At 56.2% G+C, this 23763-nt stretch overlaps 1 protein-coding gene and 1 long non-coding RNA gene across 7 annotated transcripts in view; one reads left to right on the top strand and one right to left on the bottom strand.

Annotated features, from left to right (window-relative positions):
- The window catches only part of LOC112402769 (uncharacterized), a 3270-nt gene extending 2837 nt beyond the window's left edge, over nt 1-433 (bottom strand). The window contains exon 1 of the long non-coding RNA XR_003003762.1: nt 99-433. This is a non-coding gene — a long non-coding RNA (uncharacterized LOC112402769). The remainder of the gene's footprint in view (nt 1-98) is intronic.
- CROCC (ciliary rootlet coiled-coil, rootletin) overlaps nt 1-23763 on the top strand; it is a 49055-nt gene that overhangs the window by 13185 nt on the left and 12107 nt on the right. For all 6 annotated transcript variants that reach the window (XM_024749911.1, XM_024749910.1, XM_024749909.1 and 3 more), the window contains 20 exons: nt 464-574; nt 3525-3761; nt 4202-4298; nt 4980-5063; nt 5512-5745; nt 6350-6549; nt 8497-8679; nt 10321-10465; nt 11147-11293; nt 11684-11914; nt 12673-12866; nt 13116-13243; nt 14309-14478; nt 16585-16764; nt 17532-17666; nt 18061-18204; nt 18999-19237; nt 19721-19880; nt 21903-22070; nt 23261-23633. In XM_024749911.1, coding sequence (XP_024605679.1) covers nt 464-574; nt 3525-3761; nt 4202-4298; nt 4980-5063; nt 5512-5745; nt 6350-6549; nt 8497-8679; nt 10321-10465; nt 11147-11293; nt 11684-11914; nt 12673-12866; nt 13116-13243; nt 14309-14478; nt 16585-16764; nt 17532-17666; nt 18061-18204; nt 18999-19237; nt 19721-19880; nt 21903-22070; nt 23261-23633 — 3560 coding nt within the window. The remainder of the gene's footprint in view (nt 1-463; nt 575-3524; nt 3762-4201; nt 4299-4979; nt 5064-5511; nt 5746-6349; nt 6550-8496; nt 8680-10320; nt 10466-11146; nt 11294-11683; nt 11915-12672; nt 12867-13115; nt 13244-14308; nt 14479-16584; nt 16765-17531; nt 17667-18060; nt 18205-18998; nt 19238-19720; nt 19881-21902; nt 22071-23260; nt 23634-23763) is intronic.

The raw sequence follows: 23763 nt of genomic DNA, 5'->3' as shown, positions 1-23763 counted from the left end.
GGGGGAGGGGAGGGAGGGGGAGGGAGGGCCCTGCTGGTCAGGTGAGCCCTTTAGCAGAGGTAAATGTTGTCATAATAATAGCCTTGATTAGCACATACCACGTGCCAGTGCCAGGCAGGCGATTTCTCCTCTGTTCCTCATAGTAACCATATGTGGAAAGTGCCGTCATCCTCCTTCTAAAGAGAGGTTGAATAGCTGTCCAGTCATGCAGCTGGCTGGCAGCTGGGATGCAAACCTAGGTCCCCAGCGCTTTCTGCCCTTCCTCACTGCTCCTCGCAGTCCGTGGAGGCTTTGAAATCCAGCTCCCCGAGCCAGCGGGAGGCTTGAGCTGGTGACCATACAGCTCCGGCACAGCCCTGTATGCGGGCCCAGAGCCGGCCCACTGGGAGCCTCCGGCGTGGTCAGAGCTGGGGCAGGAAGTGGGCCGGCCCCGCTCCAGTCCCTCACTCAGCCCCTCTGCCCTCCAGTCTTTCAACGCCTACTTCAGCCACGAGCACAGTCGCCTGCTTCTCCTGTGGAGGCAGGCTGTGGGGGCCCGACGGCTGCTCAGCGAGGTGAAGATGTCCACCGAGAGGTGAGGAGGCCTGGCCGGTGGCAGGGCGGCTCGGGGAGACGCTGCAGCAGCCGGGAGACAACCCTGCTTTGCACACTGAATTCAACTCAACTCAGCTGAACTTCGGTCCAACCCAAAACACCTACCGTGTGCCGGGCCCTACGGAGATGCAGAGGCAACTAGTAATAATTAACTCTTACCAAGATCATGGCGGTCACTTAGTATTTACTTAATGTACTTGCTAAATTGGCTATTTATGACCAAATGACTAAGGCCAAATACCAAATACTATTTGGTATTTATTAAATTTACTGTTTCCTAGTCATTACCAGTAAATAGTAAACGTTTACTAGGTGTTTGCTCTGAGCTAGGCTCTTTGTACATTTTATTTCATCTCATATCCACAGTGTCCCTATGAGGTAGGAACTGGAATGATCCCCATTTTACAGATGAGGACACTGAGGCTCAGAGAGGTAGAGTGACCTTCCCAAGGTCACACAGCAGTAAGTAAGTGGCTGAATCAGGATTTGCAGTTCCTGCTTTTAATCTACTATGATATTCAGCTTCTGCTAACAAGGACCTCGCAACCTCTAGGGAATTCCCTGGCGGTCCAGTGGTTAGGACTCCACACTTTCACTGCCAAGGGCCGGGGTTCAATCCCTGGTCGGGGAACTAAGATCCCACAAGCCGTGTGGCGTGGCCAAAAATTAAATTAAATTAAATTTTTTAAAAAAGGAACTTGCAACCTCTAGACTGAGGAAGTGAGTGGTCAGTGACATGAAAGTGGAACAGAAAGGGTGTCCTAGATGCTCAGAAAACTGGGAGGGGTGGAGAGGTCAGAAAAATGCTTCATTGAGGAGGTGGAATTTGCTCTGACCCCAAGGGATGGGCGTGGTTTTAACTGGCAGAGCTGAGGGCGCCCCAGGCAGAGCAGCAGAAGCAAAGGCTTGTCGGTGCGAGAAAATGGCAACCAGTGGGGTTGAAGCAAAAGGCAAGTGAAAGGAGGTCAGGTTGGAAAAGAGCCTCAAAGGCCTCCTGCCGCAGGGGACTTGGTCCTGCTTGATCTTTGGGCAGGTGAGGCTGCAGAGGCGAGAGCCTAGAGGCAGGCAGACCAATTTGTTTCCTTTTGTGCCTTAAACATTTGTTTGAGAGCGATGATCTTTTGTTGAGATCATCTACTATTCTCCAAATTTACTACTAGTATCCAGATTTCCAGTTGACCCATCAGTGTCACTGATGGTGTTTCTTCACTTTTTGTCTTTAAAATTGTTTGAATCAGGATCCATAGATGTTCACAAAGTGTGAGTGGTTGATTTGTCTTCTAAGTCTCTTTTATTTGTTCAGGAAACCGGGACAGTTGTCCTTAGAGATTCCCACAGTCTGGATTCTGTGGCGTCCTTTAACACCTTTGTCCCCTGTAAATTGGATGTTGGATTTAAGGCTTGATCAGATTCAGGTTCCGGTTGTTGTGTTTTGCTTTGTTTTGTTTTGATAAGACGTCTTCATAAGCGCCATGTGTACTCTGCCATCAGGAGCCTCTGTCTGTGCGTTAGCAGCCCTTGACGCTCAATGCCAAGGTCCAGACGTTCGTCAGAGACTGCAGAATCATTATTGTCTCATTCTGTCACTTCTTCATGTATTAACTGGAATTCTTCTATAATAAGGCACTTCCTCTTCTTACCGTTAGGTACCCAGTGGTACAGTTCATTCAGGAAAGGGGAGGATTTAACCTATGTGATATATTTAAAATACCTAATTTTTAATTAGCATTTAAAATGTTAACATCTTGCTTTTGAATAACTCACACATGCACAAGGTTCAAATTTCAAAAGGGTGTATGGTGAAAACTCTTCCTGCCGCCTCTGACCCAGACACTCAGGCTCTATGTTTTTTTTGCGGTACGCGGGCCTCTCACCGTTGTGGCCTCTCCCGTTGCGGAGTGCAGGCTCCAGGCGCGCAGGCTCAGTGGCCATGGCTTACGGGCCCAGCCGCTCCGCGGCATGTGGGATCTTCCCGGACTGGTGCACGAACCCGTGTCCCCTGCATCGACAGGCGGACTCTCAACCACTGCGCCACCAGGGAAGCCCCTCAGGCTCATTTGATACAAGCAAATACAGCAGATTGTACATTTCCCCCCCAGCCCCCACTTTTCTTTTATATATTCTTGGGAGAATTTCATCTTTGCAGTTCTTTTTTTTTTTCGGGCACACCGCACAGCTTGTGGGAGTTCCCCAACCAGGGACTGAACCCATGCTCCCTGCATTGGAAGCGCAGAGTCCTAACCACTGAACCACCAGGGAGTTCCCTTTTTGCAGTTCTTGAAGATGCTTTGTCCACCCAATAGTTATAGCTGGGAATTGGTTCCACATCAGGCTCTAAAGAGCTTCCCCATTCGTTTTTCTTGGCTCCAGAGTATTCCATTGAAGGGATGTATCATGATTTTTTTAATAGCAGCTCCCTGCCGAGTTACCTGGTGGCCTAGTGGTTAGGATTCCAGGCTTTCACTGCCGAGGCCCGCATTCAATTCCTGGTCTGGGAACTGAGATCCTGCAAGCCACGCGGTGGCCAAAAGAAAAAAGAAAAGGCGATAGCAGCTCCCTTTCGATAGATATTTAGGTTGCCACCAGTATTTCTTACATGAGCAAGGCTGCAGTGGACCCCCTTATACACAGGTCATTTTCCTTGCGCTGGGGCATATCTGTAGGATAAATTCTGAGCGATGGAGTCAGTGGGTCCTAGAACCTATCCATTTATAATTTTCAGAGTTCTTCTAATTGCCCTCTGTGTGGTTACACTCACCCTCCCACCAGGAGTGTAGGGAGAGCCTGTTTCCCCACAGCCTCACCTACACTGCATTATGTGACTTTTTGTCCCCAGTCTGATAGCGACAAATGGCATCCCACTGTAGTTTTAATTTACACTTGGGAGCCCTCCCCCGCATCCCATCCCCATCCTGTGTTCTCTACACCAGGGACCTGCTGCAGCTGGGAGGGGAGCTGGCCCGGACCTCACGAGCCATCCAGGAGGCGAGCCTGGGGCTGAGCGCAGGCCTGCGGCTGGCCGAGAGCCGGGTCGAGGCATCCCTGGAGAAGCAGGCCCTGCTGCAGGCCCAGCTGGAGGAGCAGCTGCGGGACAAGGTGCTCCAGGAGAAGGACCTGGCCCAGCTGCAGGTGCAGAGCAACCTGGACAAAGCCGACCTCAATGCCAGGTGGGCGCCCAGAGGCACCACGCGAGGCAGACCTCCCCACAGAGTGTACGCCCGGAGATTCAGGGAGGAGGGGGTGTCTGTTCAACAGGGATGGGCCCTTCCCCTGTGTGAGTTCAGCCAGTCTCCCCAGGCACCCCGTTTGGCAGAGGGGGAGATGGAGGTTCATAGGGCTCTTGCCCAGGGCACATCACAAACAGTTCAGCCTCTGCTCCTGAGACCTAGACTAGTCCCAAGGTGTTTTCCCATGAGATAAAGTGGGTGGCCACCTCATTCTCGTTTAGAGATGAGAAAGGAGAGTGACTTCAGGTCACACGGCAAGGGAGGTGAATCCTAGGGTCCCTGCCTCAGGTTTGGGTAAGCATGAAGGACACAGAGCTGGTGGGTTTGAGGAGAAGCTTGGATGGGTCTCCCATTCACCTGTGTTGCTCCCCTACCTCCAGAGTGACTGAGCTGGCCCTGACAGTCGAGCGCCTTCAGAACCAGAATCTGGAAAAGGATCGGCTCAACAAGGCCCTCACTGAGAAGCTTGAGGCCCTGGTGAGATGCAGGGCAGAGCGGGGGGACCGACCAGATCCATGGACACAGGCTGAGGGCTGGGTAGCTTGGGCCAACCCCAAGCATCCCACTCAGACTCAGTTTCACCCCTCATTAATTGAGCACCTAGTATGTGCCAGCTTTAGTGTGAGCGCCTAGTGGGTGCCAGCTTTAGTGGTAAGCACATTCACCTCCTTTATCCCATTTCATCCTCTCAGCAGCTCTGTAGCATGATCCCCATTATACAGATGAGGAGCCTGAGGCCCAAGGGGAAATACTTGTCCAGAGTCTCAGAGCCATTAAGCTGGGGAATCAGGACTTGGACTCAAAGAGCTAGCCCAGGGCTCTTTCTTTTGGAACTCAGCTGCTGCCCCACCAGAGGGACCCCTCTCAAGGGTACTGCCTGGGTTGGTCATCCTTCTGTGTGGGGTCTGGCCTGGGTTCTACGTCCAGCTCTCCTCCAATAGGCTGTGTGACTTGGGGCAGGACACCACACCTCTCTGGGCCTGGTCTGTTCAGTGAGGAAACTGGGGCCGCTGTGGGGTCTACCGAGCTGCTGGCCCCTGGGCATGGCCTTCGAGGCCAACTGATTGGTGGTAGTCCCGTGAGGGAGACGAAGGTCGGGTTTCTGACTAGGGCAGAGACCCTGACCCCTCTTTGCCTGTCTCCCCAACACCACTCTAGGAATCCCTGCGGCTCCAGGAGCAGGCGGCCCTGGAGACGGAGGATGGAGAGGGGCTGCAGCAGACCCTGAGGGACCTGGCACAGGTTCGGAGCCGGGAGAAGCCAGAAGGGGTGGGAACCCTGAGCAGGGCAAGGCCAGGTAGTTCTGGGCCACCACGACCTCTGGTGGCCTTCAGCTGAACTGCAAGTGGTTGGGGGCCCTGGAAACCTAGGCTGCTGTTTAACACCCCTGCTAGCTCCGCCCAAAATCTGCCACCCCCTGCCCCCCACCCCGGGGGAGTTTCCCGTTGGAGAGGAGGCACTGCATGTTCCCCGCCCATCTGTGAGAAACGCTGAATCATGTCTTCCCAGTAAATGGGAGGCCTTACCTGGTGGGCTGAGGGCTGTGAGCTAGCGGAGGTGAGAAAGTGCTGCAGGGTTAGGGATGAAGCTAGACATGAGGACCCTGGTGGCCCCACTGCCTCCCGAGGCTTCTTTGCCCAGCTAACCCCGCAGCTCCCCTTCTCCTTCTGCCTCCCTAACCCACCCTCAGGCCGTCCTGTCAGACATGGAGAGCGGCGTCCAGTTAAGTGGCTCTGAGCGTACAGCGGCCGCATCGGACGGCAGCCTGCGGGGGCTCTCGGGGGCCCGGACCCCGTCCCCACCGAGGCGCTCCTCGCCCGGCCGTGGCCGTTCCCCCCGCCGAGGCCCATCCCCTGCCTGCTCGGACTCCTCCACACTAGCCCTGATTCACTCCGCTCTGCACAAGCGTCAGCTGCAGGTCCAGGTAAGAAGGGGCCTGAGTGTCCTGGGGCGGAGCTCGAGTCCAGCGGGGAGGGGCTTGGGCAACCTTGATCGGAGCCGGGGTCTTAGGGGAGGAGCCTGAGCATTCAGGCTAGAGTCAGAGCCTTGAGAAACGGCAACTGAGTCAGGACCCATGGAGGTGGCTGAGAGCACTGGAGGAATCTGAGTCTAGAGTGGGAGGGGCTTGAGAAGCTTGGGGCGGAGCCCGGGGTGGAGTAAGAGGCCTGGTATAGGGAGATGGGGTTCCCACACAGAGCCAGAGAGCCTTGGTGTGTGTTTGGAGGGGGGCGGCGTCAGAAGTAGGGGAGGGGAAGGAGTGTGCTTGGCGGTTTGTCTGGTGTCCTGGGGACTTAGGTTGCCTGGGACCCCAGGGAGATGGAGGCTCAGAGGCCTTGCAGAGGTCTCAGAAGGCTGGTCAGGGCACGATGCAGGGGAGTGGAAACTGAGTCTGGGGGCGTAGCTCCACTTTGCTGCCCCAGGCCTGGACCCAGGCCTAGGCCGCAGCATAGGCTGGTGTGCATTGTGCGGAGAGTGGGGAGGGTGCTTCACAGGGCTCCCCTACACTCAGTGATTCCCGTATGCCACAGGACATGCGGGGGCGCTATGAGGCCAGCCAGGACCTCCTGGGCACCCTGCGGAAGCAGCTTAGTGACAGCGAGGGGGAGCGCCGTGCCCTTGAGGAACAGCTGCAGCGTCTTCGGGATAAGACGGACGGGGCCACCCAGGCCCAGGAGGATGCACAGCGCGAGGCCCAGCGCCTGCGCAGTGCCGTCGACCTCCTGAACAGGTGCGGGGAGGTCAGAGGCGGGGACCCCAGAGAATAAGTCAGCGTCTGGGCCTAACACGAGCCAGAGCCTGTGAACATGCAGATTTGCACTAATATGGTCATAACTAGCCGCATGTGTCTGTTCAAATGTAAATTAAGTAAACATTTACAAATGTAAATGTTTGCATTAGCCACATTTCAAGTGCTAACAAGTAGGACATATGACTATAAAACATTTCCATCATCTCCAAGGGCCATATTGACACTGTTATTCTCGACTCTGTCTCTCGGAGATTTTGGAGACAAGAAATTATCCACTCTTAGCTGCCTGGTTGTTTTGATTATTCGGGTGCTTGTTTTTTGGTTTTTCTCTTTGTAAATGTAACCACGTAATAAAAAGTTTGAAAAATTGAGGGGAAATAAAAAGATGGGACCTCCTCACAGCTTCGCCTGCTCATCCTAACCCCTGTTAATGCACTGGCTTTGCTTCCGGTTGTGTTTCCTGGCAGTCAGTTTGCAAACCTTTCCAGTATACCTACTATGTGCTAGGCTTATTGCCAAGTGCTTCCTGTGTATTATCTCAGTTAGTCTTCCCATCAAACTCATGCAGTTCACAACTGTTACTGTCCTGAGGTTGAGAGACTTGTCCAAGGTCACACAGCGACGTGGCTGGGGTAGGAATTAGGATTCAGGTCTATCTGACAGCAAAACCAGTGCTTCCCATGCCTTGGAAGGAAAGGGGCTTTTTATGTAGTTGGATTCCCAGCGAACACCCCATTTTTTTTTTTTTTTTTTTGCGGTATGTGGGCCTCTCACTGTTGTGGCCTCTCCCGTTGCGGAGCACAGGCTCTGGACGCGCAGGCTCAGCGGCCATGGCTCACGGGCCCAGCCGCTCCGCGGCATGTGGGATCTTCCAGGACCGGGGACGCACCTGTGTCCCCTGCATCAGCAGGTGGACTCTCAGCCACTGTGCCACCAGGGAAGCCCGAACACCTCATTTTGCTTTATACTATTTTTCTTAATTTCATGTCAAATGTTTTTTATTTTTTAAACTTGGACAGAGTTTGACCCCCACCCTTTTTTTTTGATAATTTTATTTACTCATTTATTTATTTTTGGCTGCATTGGGTCTTCGTTGCAGTACGTGGGCTTCTCATTGCGGTAGCTCGTTGCGGAGCATGGGCTCTAGGTGCACAGGCTTCAGTAGTTGTGGCACACAGGCTTAGTTGCTCCGAGGCACGTGGGATCTTCCTGGACCAGGGCTCGAACCCGTGTCCCCTGCATTGGCAGGTGGAGTCTTAACCACTGCACCACCAGGGAAGCCCATGTCGAATATTTTTTCCCACCTACTGCCAGCCTTCGTATCTAATACATCAATATTTACAGTTTGCCACTTTGAGCGCAGGGGGGCGGCAGTGGAGGATATGATAGCGATCAGCCCTAAGCCTGAGCTAGAAACCCCTGCCTTGGAAGGAGCCTCCTCCCTCCCCTGCCCTGGCTACCATGTGCTGCTGGCCTGGCAGCAGGCAGTTGTGGGATCTGGACAGACCCAGCTCTATTGAGCCTCCCAGAATTGAGGGGCATAGGGTGCTCTAGGGGGCATTTCCTGGCCACGTGGACTAGCAGAGCTGGCAACAAAATTGCCCACATGTCTCAGGAGCCTAGCCTGGCATCTTCACCTGGTGGGGTGGTTGGAGATAACGCCAGTGCCTCCATCCATTCCACTGGGCCTCCAAGTGGGCTGGTTGGGGTAGAAGGAAAGCTGAGTGCCCTATGCCGGGAAGAGTCAGCTCCAGGGAGATGTGGATGAAATGAGTGGGCCATGCTTAGGGGCAGGAAGGCTTTCTAGAGGCCGGGGCCTCGGAGGACGGGAGGATGTGGCTCCTGGCTAGGACAGCAGCACGGCCGTCTTCCCCGGTGGGAGTGGCCTCTGCATCCCCTTCAGCTCCCCCTCCCTTTGTCCTGCAGGGAGAAGGACAGCCTAGCCCACAGCCTGCAGGTGGCCCAGCAGCAGGCTGAGGAGCTACCGCAGGAGCGGGAGAAGCTGCACGCAGCCCAGGAGGAGCTGCGGCGCCAGCGGGAGCAGCTGGAGGAAGAGCGGGAGGACGCAGCACAGGACAGCGCACGGACACGCAGGGAGCTCGAGCGCAGGTGAGTAGCTTCTGGCTCCCTGCCAGGGCCGCTTGGATGGGCCGTGGGGCTCCCGACTGTCCCTGGGGGCTAGGGAGTACTGACTGTGTCTTGGGCCTTCTACCGTCTCGAGGATCCTCATGGCACCCCTCTGCTATAGGGTCTTCTCACCAGACCCATTTCAGGAAACTGAGATTCAGGGAGGTTTAGTCATTTACCTGAGATCAGAGAACTGGTAGGAGGTAGAGTGTGGATGATGATAACAACTGGACTTCCCTGGTGGTCCAGTGGTTAAGGCTCCGCACTTCTACTGCAGGCGGCGTGGGTTCAATCCCTGGTTGGGGAGCTAAGATCCCACATGCCTTGCAGCACAGCCAAAAAACAAAAAAACCAAATATAACAGGAGTTATATTAACTATATAGCATTAGTATTATTGTTAATTAAGTTAATTAACAATAACATTAATATAACATTAATAATTTTTAAATTTAAAGTTATAATAACATCAGTACTTATATTACTAAGTACCAGGCACCTTTTTTTTTTTTTTGCGGTACGCGGGCCTCTCACTGTTGTGGCGTCTCCCGTTGCGGAGCACAGGCTCCGGACGCACAGGCTCAGCGGCCATGGCTTATGGGCCCAGCCGCCCCATGGCATGTGGGATCCTCCTGGACTGGGGCATGAACCTGTGTCTCCTGCATCGGCAGGCGGACTCTCAACCACTGCGCCACCAGGGAAGCCCCAGGCACCATTTTAAGCACTTAGATTCTCTTATTTAACCTTCATGATAACTCTGTGATGTAGGAGCTATTATTATCTCCATTTGGATGAGATGGATGGCGAAACTGAGGCACAGAGAGGTTATGTAACTTGCCCAAGGTCACACAGCTAGTTAGTGGAAGAGCCAGGATTTGAACTCAGTCATTGGGGCTTCAGAGTTAATCTCTTAACCACTTCACTATTTACTTCTGTGAGGCATTAGTAACAGTGATGTTTAGTACATTGTGGTGGTGGATATTATCCTTGTTTCCGAAGGCCCTTGGAGAGATATGTCAGGTACAATAAGGACACATATCCTTTTTTTTTTTTTTAATTTTATTTCTTTTTGGCTGCGTTGGGTCTTCGTTGCTGTGGGCGGGCTTTCTCTAGTTGCGGTGAGCGGGGGCTACTCTTCGTTGCGGTGCGTGGGCTTCTCATTGTGGTGGCTTCTCTTGTTACGGAGCATGGGCTCTAGGTGCGTGGGCTTCAGTAGTTGCAGCACACGGGCTCAGTAGTTGCGGCACGCGGGCCCTAGAGCACGCGGACTTCAGTAGTTGCGATGCATGGGCTCAGTAGTTGTGGCTCGCGGGCTTAGTTGCTCTGTGACATGAGGGATCTTCCCGGACCAGGGATCGAACTCGTGTCCCCTGCATTGGCAGGCAGATTCTTAACCACTGTGCCACCAGGGAAGTCCCAGGACACATATCCTTTTCACAACGTTATGAGGCGAGCGTTACCCCATTTTGCAGATGTGAAAACTGAGGCCCAACAGTGGGCTTGGCTGTCCTTGTGGATTAGGCTCCTGCCTTGGGCCTGGCCCCTGGCTGCTCCAGCATGTCTGGCCATGGGAGACTCAGGGTAGGGGAGTGACATGGGGCACCCCCCCACCCTCTGTCCCACAGCCATAGACAACTAGAGCAGCTGGAAGTGAAGCGCTCAGGGCTGGCGAAGGAGCTGGTGGAGGTGAGGGAGGCGCTGAGCTGTACCACGCTTCAGCGGGACATGCTGCAGGCTGAGAAGGCCGAGGTGGCCGAGGCACTGACCAAGGTGGGTCCCCGTTTGCCACACCGCCACAAACCCACCTCTACCCTAGGCCCCAGGCCTTCTCACTCTGGGTGCAGACTGACCCCTATTTCAGGCTCACCTCTGACCCTGGCCACACACTGATCTCTGATCCCAGCCATAAGTGAACTGACCTTTAGGACTGGTCATATCCCTGCTTTTCCAGATGCTTCTGGGGCAGGGCCTGCAGCTCAGGTCATCCAGTCCCATCTCTGGACACAGGTCCTGGGGTCTGTGAGGGTTGGGGGCACAGATCTTGGTCGGTGCCTGCCCTGCTGTCTGTGGTCTGGGCCCTGAGAAAGGCCACCCTAGACCCCACTCTGGGGTACCCTCTGACCTCTGGCCGCGCCCCACAGTGGGAGCCAGCTTCATTGGTCCTTGCACGGCTCTGGGTGTGCAGCAGCGTGGGCAGCAGGGCGTCTGCAGGGATTTTGTTTCTGTCTTGTGTTCTCATGTTCTGTCTCCCTCCTCGTGTCCCCCGCCCTGTCTCTGGGGGCCCTGTCTCTCCGTGCCTCTTCTCGTCACCTCCCTACCTCCTGCCTCTCCCATCTCTCTGCCTTTCTCCCCATCTCTCCTTATCTTTCCATGTCTCTGCACGTCTTTTCCCATCTCTCTCCATCTCTCCCCGCCTGACTGTCTCTGGCCGCCCTGGTCCCGACCCTGCAGGCTGAGGCTGGCCGCGTGGAGCTTGAGCTCTCCATGACCAAGCTGAGGGCCGAGGAGGCCTCTCTGCGGGACTCCTTATCCAAGCTGAGCGCCCTGAACGAGAGTCTTGCCCAGGACAAGCTGGGTCTGAACCGCCTTGTCGCCCAGGTATGTTGTGTGCCAGCAGGCCCTCCTGCCTTGCCCACCTGTCCTCCCCACTCAGAGACCCCGCTGAGGCATCCCCAGGCCCAGCCTAGGCCCACACCCCGACATCTCCCTGTACACCTCTGTCCCTCTGTCTTGTTGTTCTGTCTCTGACTCCTTCTGTCTGTCTGTCTTCTCTCTCATGGTCTGAGAGGAAAGAAGCTCCATGGGCCCTTCCTTCTGCTCCTCCCCAGTGTCCACACACCCTAGGGCACCGCCCCTTACCCCCGGGAGCCTCCCACGTGCTGGCTGTGATAGGTGGGTGGAGAAGGCATCCTTGGTCCCGGGTGGGACCTCTTCGGACCATGAGGGCCTGGGCTGATCTGGTCACTCGCCTCCGCCTGGCCCCCACAGCTGGAAGAGGAAAAGGCAGCCCTGCTGGGCCGGCAGCGGCAGGCAGAGCGCGAGGCCGCCTCCGCGCAGGAGGGGCAGGTGCTGCTGGAGCAGCTGCAGCTGGAGCATGAGGTGGAGCGGCAGGGCCTGCAGGGCTCCCTACGGGCGGCAGAGCAGGCCCGGGGGGCCCTGGAGCGCCAGCTCCCGGAGTTGCACCAGGAGCGCTGCCGGCTGCAGGAGCAGCTGGCCCAGGTGGGTGTACGTGGGGTCTGGGGAGCAGGTGGGGAAGGGGTTCTAGGCTCCCGGCCTTTTGCATTCTGTCCTGGGGGACGTCACAGGCTCAGGATCCTGCTTCCCGGCTGAAATCCAGCCCCACCTCTGCCAGCTGGGGGCCTTGAGCAAGTTACCCGACCTCCCCATGCCTCAGCGGCCCCACCTGTAACATGGGACTAATAATTCTTACCACAAAGCGTTGTTCTGAAGAGTATACGGTGTAAGCACTTACAGAAATGAATCACCACTCAGTAAAGATTAATGATACGATAATTGGTAGAGAATTTTAGAATTGGAATCTTAGACTTGTTGGGAAATCATAGCTGGAAGGGACCTTAGGGTGTCTGTCCTGGAGGGCCTGGCTTCCTGGGAGGGGCCTCTAGAGAACAGACGACGTGGTGCAGGGAGCCAGGCTCTAGGTTCCCTTTCTGAGGCCTGCAGCGCAGCTCTCCTTTGCTTTCTCTTATACGTTCAGCTTCTCTGGACATTTTGGGGTGCAGGAAGTGTTTGGTTGCCACCCAAACTAAGTGACGACCCTTATGTTTGCATGTGCGTGCACTGCAGGTCCAGAGAAGGCTGTGATTTGTCCAGGTTCACACAGCACATCAGGGTACAACCGGGACTTGAACCTGGTCTCCTGCCTGCCAGGGCCGGGTCGGGCCCAGGGTCGGGGTGATGCCCGATAAGCAGGCTGGGGGATTCCAGGGCTGGTGCTCACAGCGCCGGGGTGGGGCCAGCTCTCCCGGCAGCTGAGCGGGCGGGAGCATGAGCTGGAGCAGGCTCGGCGGGAGACACAGCGGCAGACGGAGGCGTCGGAGCGGGCGGCCCGGGAGAAGGAGGCGCTGGCCAAGGAGCGGGCCGGCCTGGCGGTGCAGCTGGCAGCAGCCGAGCGTGAGGGCCGGACCCTGTCGGAGGAGGCCACACGCCTGCGGTGAGGCCTTGAGCTCTGCCCAGCCCGCCCTGGGGGGTCTGACGGAGCCACCCCGTGGCCAGCCACGTCCAACATGGGCCCTCAGGGGCCAGCTCATCTCAGCCTGGGCTCAGGCTTCCCCGGGGAGCGTGGGCACGGCTGGGCAGGTGGGCTGGCACCTGGCCCATGGCTGGCCACGCCCTGGGATTCACAGTGTCCTGGGGCCCGGGAGGCTGGGTCCCGGGGCCTCAGGGATCGTGCGTGCTGCAGCTTGGAGAAGGAAGCCCTGGAGAGCAGCCTGTTTGAGGTGCAACGGCAGCTGGCGCAGCTCGAGGCCCGGCGGGAGCAGCTGGAAGCAGATGGGCAGGCCCTACTGCTGGCCAAGGAGACCCTGACCGGTAGGGAGGCCAGGGGTGAGGGGTGGGGAACCCTGGGCTCCAGCCTGGAGCTGGAGCTGTAACCTGTCGAGTTCTGGGGTTTCACCGAAACTGGGATCACTGGCTTTTGGTTGTGGCTGACCTGGCTTCCAATCCAGCCACTGTCCCAGGCCAGCCGCTTCCCTCTCTGGGCCACGGGTTCCTCATCTGACAGTTAGAGGTGATGAGGCTTTGCCAGGATGAGGTGAGAAAAGCATGGCCTTGGCACAGTGCCTGGCTCTGCAGCCAATGGTGGCTGCTGTCTATCATCATCAGGGCACTTAGAGAGTTCTGCGTCTCCGCAGAGCCATCATCAGCTGCTTTTCTGACGACTCTCATTCCTGCCCAGTCTCTGAACTCACAGGTTTTTCTTGCTCAACAAACATTTACTAAGCACCTGCTTGGGCCGCGAAAATTAAGTTTTTCATCCACGTGAGCCAGACAGAACCGGGAAGGGAAATGCTGACAGTCTCTGGTGGACTTCCCACCCCGAGGATAGTTTTTAGATTGTCCCCTGTGGGGTGCACCCTCCCCTGGTCACTTTCATTAGTGCTGAGAGTCCAGCAAGTATGCTTATGGCAGTCAGTCGTTAAAGGTGATGCCTCATGGAAAGCTGTGCAGCCTTGGGAGGTTACCTGTCTCCTCTGAGCCTCTGTTTTCCTCATCTGTAAATTGGGGATAAGCCACATGGGTGTGATGTGAAGCTGTGTTGTGCTCAGCCAGGTGCCTGCCCGTGATAAGCACGCAGTCAGTGATGGGGGTTCTCATGTTTTTACTGTCCTCTCCATTTGGGGGGCCCTCCTCATCAGTCACTTCATCCTTTAGATGCCGCTCCAGGTAGGTAGGGAGGGGGACAGGGCTACTGGGCCCATGCAGTTGACGGGGAAACAGAGGCCCAGAGAGGGCAAGAATGTTCTCCAAGGGAACTCAGCTAGATACCGGTGGGCCCTCTCCCCTCTGGGATTTTGCCCACATAGCTCACCTGGCCTGAGTCTGTTGGCCCACTGGGAGGGGAGCTTGTTTCTCCTTTCCATCCCTTCTGTGCAGGGGAGTTGGCGGGCTTGCGGCAGCAAATAACAACTACAGAGGAGAAGGTCGCTCTGGACAAGGAACTGATGGCCCAGAAGTTGGTGCAGGCTGAGCGGGAAGCCCAGGCCTCTCTGCGGGAGCAGCGGGCAGTCCACAAGGAGGACTTACAGCGACTCCAGCGAGAGAAGGTTCAGGCAGCTGGGTTGGGGCAGGTGGTGGGGTGGGGGAGGGCTCTGAACCACTGTCTCTGTCTCCTCTGTGACCTCAGGCGAGTACCTTCTCACTCTGCATCAGTGAAATGGAACTTCATCTCTGTTTCAGGGGCTCTGGGGGCAGCTGGGAGGATCCGTCGGGGACCACTCCTTATCAAACATGCAGATTCCCAGGCCCCAATCTGGTCCAGCCCTGGTGATCCTGATGCAGGGGGTCCACGACCATATTTGGAAAATGCTGATCTAATGTAGAGTCAGAAAGCACTTTAATTTGCTAAGAAGTGCAGTTTGCATATGAAAGATCACTCGGGGGACCAGAGCACATAGAAAGGCGAGGGGCCAGGTCACCAAAAGACAGAAGTACCTAAGAACACTGGCTCTGGAGTTACATTGCCTGGGTTTCAACCTGATCTTTGCCAAATGCTGGTTATGTTACCTAAGGTCTCTGTGCCTTCATTTCCCCATTTAAAAAAATATTTATTTATTTATTTATTTATTTGGCTGCACCAGGTTTTAGCTGCGGCATGTGGGATCTTCGTTGCCGCATGCGGGATCTTTTTTTTTTTTTAGTATCGAGGGGCCAGGTCACCAAAAGACAGAAGTACCTAAGAACACTGGCTCTGGAGTTACATTGCCTGGGTTTCAACCTGATCTTGGTCAAATGCTGGTTATGTTACCTAAGGTCTCTGTGCCTTCATTTCCCCATTTAAAAAAATATTTATTTATTTATTTATTTATTTGGCTGCACCAGGTTTTAGCTGCGGCATGTGGGATCTTTGTTGCCGCATGCGGGATCTTTTTTTTTTTTAGTTGCAGCATGTGGAATCTTCAGTTGCGGCATGTGGGATCTAGTTCCCTGACCAGGGATCGAACTTGGGCCCCCTGTATTGGGAGCGCGGAGTCTTAGCCACTGGACCACCAGGGAAGTCCCCCATTTCCCCATCTTAACAATGGGGATAATGATAGTATAATTTATGAGGATGAGGTGAGATGATCCTTACAAAGAGCTTAACATAGAGACTGGCACTTTGTAAATGCTCCATAATTGCTGGTTGTCATTATTACTACTGTACTGAGATACTCTCCAGAGTGGGCCTCTGGACAGGGGACCTGAGTCACTCATCTTGGACTGGGCTGTTGCTGACAGAGGTTCAGGCTGTGGCTCCTGACACCAGGGGGCGCCATTCACCTTGTACGTAATCTTTTTGGATTTGTGGATAGAATCACTTCTTCAGCAGGTGGCGACAGAGCATTTGAAGCAGAGACTATTTTCACACAGCTGTTAGGGACTAGTGCTGGGACCAGGCACCTCCCTCAGACCCCAAGTGGGCTCTGCCTGTGGGTTGTACCCACCCAGTCCCCAGGGAGCCAAACTCTCCTGTACCTTCCCTCATTCTCCCGGCACCAGCAGACTCAGCCTCTTAATGTCACCATACCCGTGCTCTTCTCTGCAGCTATTCCGCCACCCCCAGACCCATGCCCTCTTATTGCTCACAGCTGACCCAGCTCCCCTCTACCCCAACCCCCAATCCTGGTCCCTCTTTCACAAACTCTCAACAACCCGCTATTCTAAAATTCAGATTGCTGCTTGTCACTCTGTCTTGAGGCTCTGCCGTCCCAACTGTCCTGAAAATCAGGTCACCCCTCCCTAAAGCCCACTGGTCTGGTCTGGCCTGGCTGCTGCCTGTGGCTCTGGCCTCGTCCTTCACCATGTCCTCCTCGTAGTCCAAGCTCCAGTGACCTTAAATATCACAGTTTCCCTGTTCGTCATGTTTCCTCTTTCCTCCGAGTCGTCTCCGGGGCTGTACTCTGGCCTGGGGTTCTTTTCCTTTTCTCTCTGCCTGACTGACTGCTGCTTGTTTCCTCCAGGAAACATTCTCTGACCCCTCCCCCTCCTCCCCCCGCCCACCCAAAGGCCAGGCCGTTGCTGCTCCTGGCGTGTCCCCATCACGGCCCGCATTATCACCCACCCACCTTGTAGTTCCCTGGTCACTTGCCCCACGGCCCTTGCTGCCCCGAGGTTGGCGAGGGGCTGTCTGGGCCCAGCCTCGTGGGTCACACGCATGTGGGCCTGGCCCCCAGGAGGCGGCATGGCAGGAGCTGGAGGCAGAGCGGGCCCAGCTGCAGAGTCAGCTACAGCGGGAACGGGAGGAACTGCTGGCCCGGCTGGAGGCTGAGAAGGAAGAGCTGAGTGAGGAGATTGCCGCCCTGCAGCAGGAGCGCGACGAGGGCCTCCTCCTGGCCGAGAGCGAGAAGCAGCAGGTTCGTGAGCCCTGCTGTGGCCTCCACTGCTGCCTGAGGGGCCCCTGTTCTGGGGCTGGTCCCCGCTCAGCTGCCCAGCAGCTAGGAGCTAGGAGTCCTTTTCTGGGCCTCGGTTTCCTCACCTTCAGGATGGGGGAGTTCAAGGGGTGCTTGTGAAGCGTCGCTGAGACCCCTGTCCAGCGAGCGGGCCCGGCACGTGGTGGGGGCTTACTGAGTGGCAGCCACAGTCATGACACCGTGAGCATTGTTCCAGAAAAGCTGACCCACGTTCTCCCATCCCTCCTCCCACCCCAGGCTGGGCATGGCGTCCCCATGACCGCCTCTGAGCAGTCCCCGCGAAGCCCACATGCAGCAGCTGACCCTCCTCAGAAAGAACTAACTCCTGACTTTCCCATAATGTAATGGAGACAGGGCAGACTGCGTCCATCTCCTCTCCTCACCTGCTGCGTCACCCTGGGCAAGTCACTTTACCTCTTTGAGCCTCAGTAGCCTCATCTGTAAAATGGGAATGATGAAAGGCCCTGCTTCAGGATGTGAGATGTCCGAGTTGTATCTGTGTCCAGGTTATTGTTACTGCTGTTGTACCCTTTCCTGGGGCTGCCGAGGGGGTGAGCCTGCACCTCTGCCCTGGCTCCACCTGTGGTGGCCCAGTCAGGTCCCCGAGCCCCCAGTGGGCACATTTCCAAGGCCAACGTGGGGGAAAGGCCCAAGCATGCCCCCCAAGACCACCCAACACCCCGAGCCCTTTGCTCCCTGCCTCTGCCCAGGCCCTGTCCCTGAAGGAGTCCGAGAAGACGGCGCTGTCAGAGAAGTTGATGGGGACGCAGCACAGCCTGGCCGCCATCTCCCTGGAGATGGAGCGACAGAAGCGCGATGCTCAGAGCCGGCAGGAGCAGGACCGGGTAGGCCAGGTGGGGGCGGGCGGGCCTCCATCAGAGCCAGGGTTGGGGATGGGGGGAACACAGCCCTGCCCGAGGGGGACACATGGCTCTGCCCTGGGGGCAGCATCCAGGCTGTTGGCGGAGCTTCACCATTCCTTGGGAGTCCCCATTGGAGGGAGGTGGCACGGCTCTGCCCTGTGAATCCCCTAGTCTGAGGGAGAGACCGGCTACGTGCATAGCACTTGCCAGGCGTCAAGGGATCAGTAGAGGGCCCGGCAGGCCAGCATGAGGGGCCGCGTCTAGAGCCTCAAATGGACAGTTCAGGTGGCGCAGCTGGGATCAGTGGCGGTGGGGGTTGGGAGTGCGGGGGAGGAGGACACGGCAGTGCCAAGTCTCAGGAGCCCGTGTGTCCTAGAGCACCGTGAATGCCCTGACGTCCGAGCTGCGGGACCTGCGGGCCCAGCTTGAGGAGGCTGCCGCGGCCCATGCGCAGGAGGTGAAGAGGCTGCAGGAACAGGCCCGAGACCTGGGCCGGCAGCGGGAGTCCTGCCTGCGTGAGGTGAGCTTTCTGCCCGTCCACCCACCCGCTTCCTCCTAGGCAGCGCAGCCTAGACGCCGCTGGGAACCCAGAAGCGTGTGTTCGAGGACAAAGGAATGCATGAAAGGAAGTAGGCGGCAGGCGTTAGGCGTTTATTAAGTACTTGCTGGGTACGTGTGGGACTTGGGCTCTCACCGAGAGGCTGGGCTGGGCGTCCCTGGCCTCTTGAGGTTGATCCACAGGACGATCTTTTTATTTATTTTATTTTATTTATTTCTTTTTTGGCTGTATTGGGTCTTCGTCGCTGTGCGCGGGCTTTCTCTAGTTGCGGCAAGCGGGGGCTGCTCTTTGTTGCGGCGCGCGGGCTTCTCATTGCAGTGGCTTCTCTTGTTGCGGAGCACGGGCTCTAGGTGCGCGGGCTTCAGTAGTTGCAGCATGCAGGCTCAGTAGTTGTGGCTCATGTGCTCTAAGAGCGCAGGCTCAGTAGTTGTGGCACACCAGCTTAGTTGCTCCGCGGCGTGCGGGATCTTCCCGGCCCAGGGCTCGAGCCCGTGTCCCGTGAATTGGCAGGCGGATTCTTAACCACTGCGCCGCCAGGGAGGTCCCGCAGGATGATCTTGATTGATGTTTATTTCAGGCCAGAGCACCGCTGACTCCAACATGCTTTGCCCCAAATCAGAAGTCACACCTGCAGTCCGAGCCGCTGCAGAGGGATGGGGCAGGTGCCCCGTGGCCAGGGAGATGGGGATGGGCTCCTTTCCACCCGGCTTGAGTGGGCCCCGACCCCCGTATGTGGACCCCCGCTGTCCTCACAGGCAGAAGAGCTTCGGACCCAGCTGCGCCTGCTGGAGGATGCCCGCGACGGGCTGCGGCGGGAGCTGCTGGAGGCCCAGCGCAAGGTGCGTGAGAGCCAGGACGGCCGTGAGGCCCAGCGCCAGGAGGCGGGTGAGCTGCGGCGCAGCCTGAGCGAGGGGGCCAAGGAGCTCGAGGCCCTGCGGCGGTCCAACGAGGAGCTGCGGGTGGCCGTGAAGAAGGCGGAGAGCGAGCGGATCAGGTGGGGTGACACGGGGGCCCAGCCCCCAGCCCTTCACCGAGCCTCGTCCTTCATTCGCACTGAATGTCATCCCAGGAACTAACTTCACCCCCCAAGGTTCTGGGGAAATCGTGCAGATGGGGAGTCTCTGCCCTCGAACCAAGCCTGGACTTGGTTTGTTTTAGGTGACTGTCCTACCTGAAGGAAGGGGAATGGTGGTCGCAGGCAGGGTTGGGTCCAGACTCTGACCTTACCCACTGGCATCACCCTGGAGACTAGCGTTTTGTCGCTGGTCCACCTCTCTCAGCCAAGGGCCTGATCCACAGCCCTGGAGGGCTCAGCTCAGGAGAGGGCCACTTTGCAGGCAGCACTGGGGGAACCTCTAGGCCAAGAGCTTGCCAGACCCACTCCGGGAATCAGGGGAAGGGACCTTTGTGTAGGGCCACTCACCTACTCTTCCAGGACCTGGGGCTACCTCTGCCCTCTGCCCTCTGCCCCCTCCAGCCTGAAGCTTGCCAATGAGGACAAGGAACAGAAGCTCGTGCTCCTGGAGGAGGCTCGGGCGGCTGTGGGCAAGGAGGCTGGCGAGCTGCGGGCTGGGCTGCAGGAGGTGGAGCGCTCGCGGCTAGAGGCTCGGAGGGAGCTGCAGGAGCTCCGGCGGCAGGTAACACCCCTGGGCAGTCACTGTGTGCGCTGGGCCACAGCACCCCCTTTTGGGAGCCGAGGTCCCTCATAGGTAAAACCAGGGCCTTGAACTATAACAAGGCTTGTTACCTAACCTTGGTATTAATGGATGGGCTTTGAGGAATCCTCAGACCCTGAAACCGTGTGTTTGTGTGTGCGTGTGTGGATACATTTGTGTTCACACTCGCTCACATTTCTCCAAAGACTGGGTCTGGGGCTCTTGTCCAATTCTCAAAGGAATCTGTGAACATCAAGAGGTGCAGATCCCGTGAACTAGGTCAGGAGCTGGCAACCTTTTTCTGTAAAGCGCCCAGTAGTAAATATTTCCAGCTTTATGGGCCGTACGGTCTCTGTTGCAGCCACTCAACTCTGCCATCATAGGGAGGAAGCAGGTCTGGACGGTACCTACATGAGTGGAGTGTGTTCCATTAAAACTTCGCTTATGGACATTGAAATTTGAATTTTATATACTTTTTTTTATGATTAAAAAAATTATTTAGGCTGCATTGGGTCTTCTTTGCTGCATGCGGGCTTTCTCTAGTCGCGGCAAGCGGGGGGCTACTCTTCGTTGCGGTGCGCGGGCTTCTCTTGTTGCGGAGCACGGACTCTAGGCGCGCGGGCTTCAGTAGTTGTGGCACGTGGGCTCAGTAGTTGTGGCTCGTGGGCTCTAGAGGGCAGGCTCAGTAGTTGTGGCGCACAGGCCTAGTTGCTCCGTGGCATATGGGATCTTCCTGGACCAGGGCTTGAACCTGTGTCCCCTGCATTGGCAGGCGGATTCTTAACCACTGTGTCACCAGGGAAGTCCCCTGAATTTTATATACTTTTCACGTGTCAGAAATATTGTTCTTCTTTTGCTTTTCTTTCAACCATGTAAAAATGAGCCATTTTAAACTACTTAAAAATGTACAAACCATCCTTAGTTCAAGCCCTTACAGAAGCAGATGACCGGTGGAATTTGGCCTGCAGAATTTTGGCCTGCAGTTTGCAGAGCCCTGAACTAGATGATTTCCAAGCCCATCAGTAACAGCAAGCATTTAACAAGTGCCTGCTGTATACTGGGCACTGCCCTGGACACTAAGGGCTCAGGCTTTCCCGCCCTAGAAGACCCGGCAGAACAGGAAACAGCCCCCTTTGGCACCCAGGCCCTGCCTCCCCAGAGATATTGCAGTCTGCATAACAAATACCCTCCACCTCCCACCGATGTACCCCTCTACCCGGGCCCCCTCCCAATGGGCTGAAGTCCCAGGAAACATTAGGAATCCCTGAAAGGAACTGTGTGCCAGGCTCTTGCTGGGTGTTTTGTGTGCTATAGCACGTTTTCATATTCCCTTTGCTGTAGCACTGTGGGGTAAGTAGGCCTCATCCCCCCACCTGCTCCTCTGGGGAAATAGGGGCCTAGAAACATACCTTTGATTCTGCTTGTCTGAGATCAAGTCCCAGTCTGCTGCTTATGAGCTGTGTGACTTTGGGCAAGTCTCTCCACCTCTCTAAGCTTTCGTCTTCATGTCTGTTAAAGAGGGAGAATGTTAGTACTTACCCCGTATTGAGTTAATATGAGCAAAGTGCTTAGAACAGAGCTGGACACATGGTAAACACTCCATAAAAGTTAGGCATCATCGTAGAGGTGAAAAGTGACCCAGAGTTCCCGCCCTGCAGAACTCCTAGGGGTTCAGCACTCCCTACCTGTACTCTCCACGATAGGTAGTTATGATTAGGTGGTACATTGAGGTCATTGGTGCCCAGGTGCCTGGCGTGGCTCAACCAGGGTGGAGTTATCAGGGGCAGGCTCCCAGTGGATTGGGGTGGTGTTCAATGTATGTGTCCCTAGAGCAGTGGGTCCCAAATACCCTCTGTGCCTGGTTTGGACTAGGCAGGGTATAGGGGCAGAGCTGAAAAGGCTGCCATTGGAGCCTGCGGGCACTCTCCAGTACCCTGGGCTAGAAGGGGCTGTGGCTGCTGAGAATGGGTCCTAGGTCCTGCCTGTGTCCACTCTTTCTCACAGATGAAGATGCTGGACAGTGAGAACGCCAGGCTGGGCCGGGAGCTGGTGGAGCTGCAGGGCCGCGTGGCACTGGGCGAGAGGGCAGAAAAGGAGGGCAGACGGGAGGCCCTGGGCCTCCGACAGAAGCTGCTGAAGGGCGAAGCCAACCTGGACGCTGTGCGGCAGGAGGTAACTGGATGGTGGGCAGACTGCCTGGAGGAGGAGGATCCTCGGAGGCAGCCAGGCTGCCCTGGGCCTTCTCCAGTGAGAAGCAGTGGGGACTCCAATGCTGGAGTCATTCTGAGAGATCACTGCCTAGGACTAGTCCCTCTTCCCCACTCCTTGAGATTCTTCCCCAGGTATAATAATAACAACTGCAAGAACTGTGTAGTGGGGGTGGGGGGAGTTTTGTAGACAGAATCTTGTTTGATTCTCCCAGCAGCCTCATGATGTAGGTATAATTAGGCCCGGTTTACAGAGAGAACCAGACACTTGGGGCTCAGAGAGGTCAAGGGATCTACTCAAGGTCACACAGCCACCCAGGTCTGTCAGACTCCAAAGCCTACACTCTTTTCACTCTGTGTTTTCTGGCAGTGAATCTACTGTGCGACCTTGACCAAATCACTCAACCTCTCTGTGCTTTAGAGCACTCATGGGATAGAGGCTAGCACAGCAGGGGATGTATACCAGGTCCTTGTGTAGGTCTTGTCATCCAGGAAGTGTTCGTAGATGGTTTCCAGTGAAACTGATGACTGTGAGAGGTTGACTCATTCTCTGAACCAGAGGGGTAATGTGTGAGTGTGTGTGACCATGCACTTCACTAGTAAATAATTTTTTAGTACCTCCCCTCATTGTGTGATTTATTGATAAATTATGTGTACTGAGAGGCAGTGTGGCCTAATGGTTAAAGAGAAAAGGCTCTGGAGCCAGGGTGCCTGGCTTTGAATCCTAGCTCTCAGTTTACTAGCTGTGTGGCCTCCGGCAAGTTACATAACTGCCCTGTGCTCAGTTTCCTCATCTGTAAAATGGAGATGATTTATAGTGGTAATTAGAGTTGATTTTTTTGAGGGGAAAGTACTTAGTGCTTGGCACTAATAATTCCTATCTATGTAAGCATTAGCTGTTAGCTTATTACTAATAAACTGTGTACACTTCAAGGCGTATACACAGAAGGAAGAGGTAAACAAATTCTAATAGTTTCCTTCCATACTCCCATGATGTTCCTGCATCTCCTGCCTGGGTGGAGACCATTAACGAAACAGGAGTTCTGCAAGCCACTTCTGGGCCCGTGGGCTCCAGGCTGAGCCTGGGAGGGTGGGTGTCGGGTTGAGGGGTGGCCTTGCTGACCCCCACCTCCCGGCCTTGCCCCCTCACCCCAGCTCCAGGGAGCCCAGCGGAAGCTGCAGGAGCAAGAGGGCGAGTTCCGGACCCGCGAGCGAGGCCTGCTGGGCTCCCTGGAGGAGGCGCACAGCACCCAGAAACAGCAGTTGGACCATGCCCGCGGCCTGGAACTGAAGCTGGAGGCCGCCCGGGCCGAGGCTGCAGAGCTGGGGCTGCGACTGAGCGCGGCCGAGGGCCGGGCTCAGGGCCTGGAGGCCGAGCTGGCCCGCGTGGAGACGCAACGGCGCGCAGCGGAGGCCCAGCTGGGGGGCCTGCGCTCAGCCCTGCGCCGGGGCCTGGGCCTCGGTGGTGTGTCCAGCCCTCCCCCGCGGCCTGCGCCCGTCTCTCCTAACCGGAGCGCGCCTGTTGGAGGTGAGAGAGCTCGGTGGAGAAGGGGAGGGTCAGTGGGCGGGCCTCGAAGAAACTCCGCCCCTTATCTCCGCCCCCATGTCCAGTTCTGTCCCGCCTACGAGGCCGCCCTTGGCCTGGCCTGCCCCGCCCC

Source organism: Neophocaena asiaeorientalis, unplaced genomic scaffold (assembly GCF_003031525.2).
Source record: "Neophocaena asiaeorientalis asiaeorientalis breed wild unplaced genomic scaffold, Neophocaena_asiaeorientalis_V1.1 scaffold275, whole genome shotgun sequence".
Classification (NCBI taxonomy): domain Eukaryota; kingdom Metazoa; phylum Chordata; class Mammalia; order Artiodactyla; family Phocoenidae; genus Neophocaena; species Neophocaena asiaeorientalis.
Note: the sequence above shows the minus strand (reverse complement) of the source record. Positions and strands in the feature narration are given on the sequence as shown.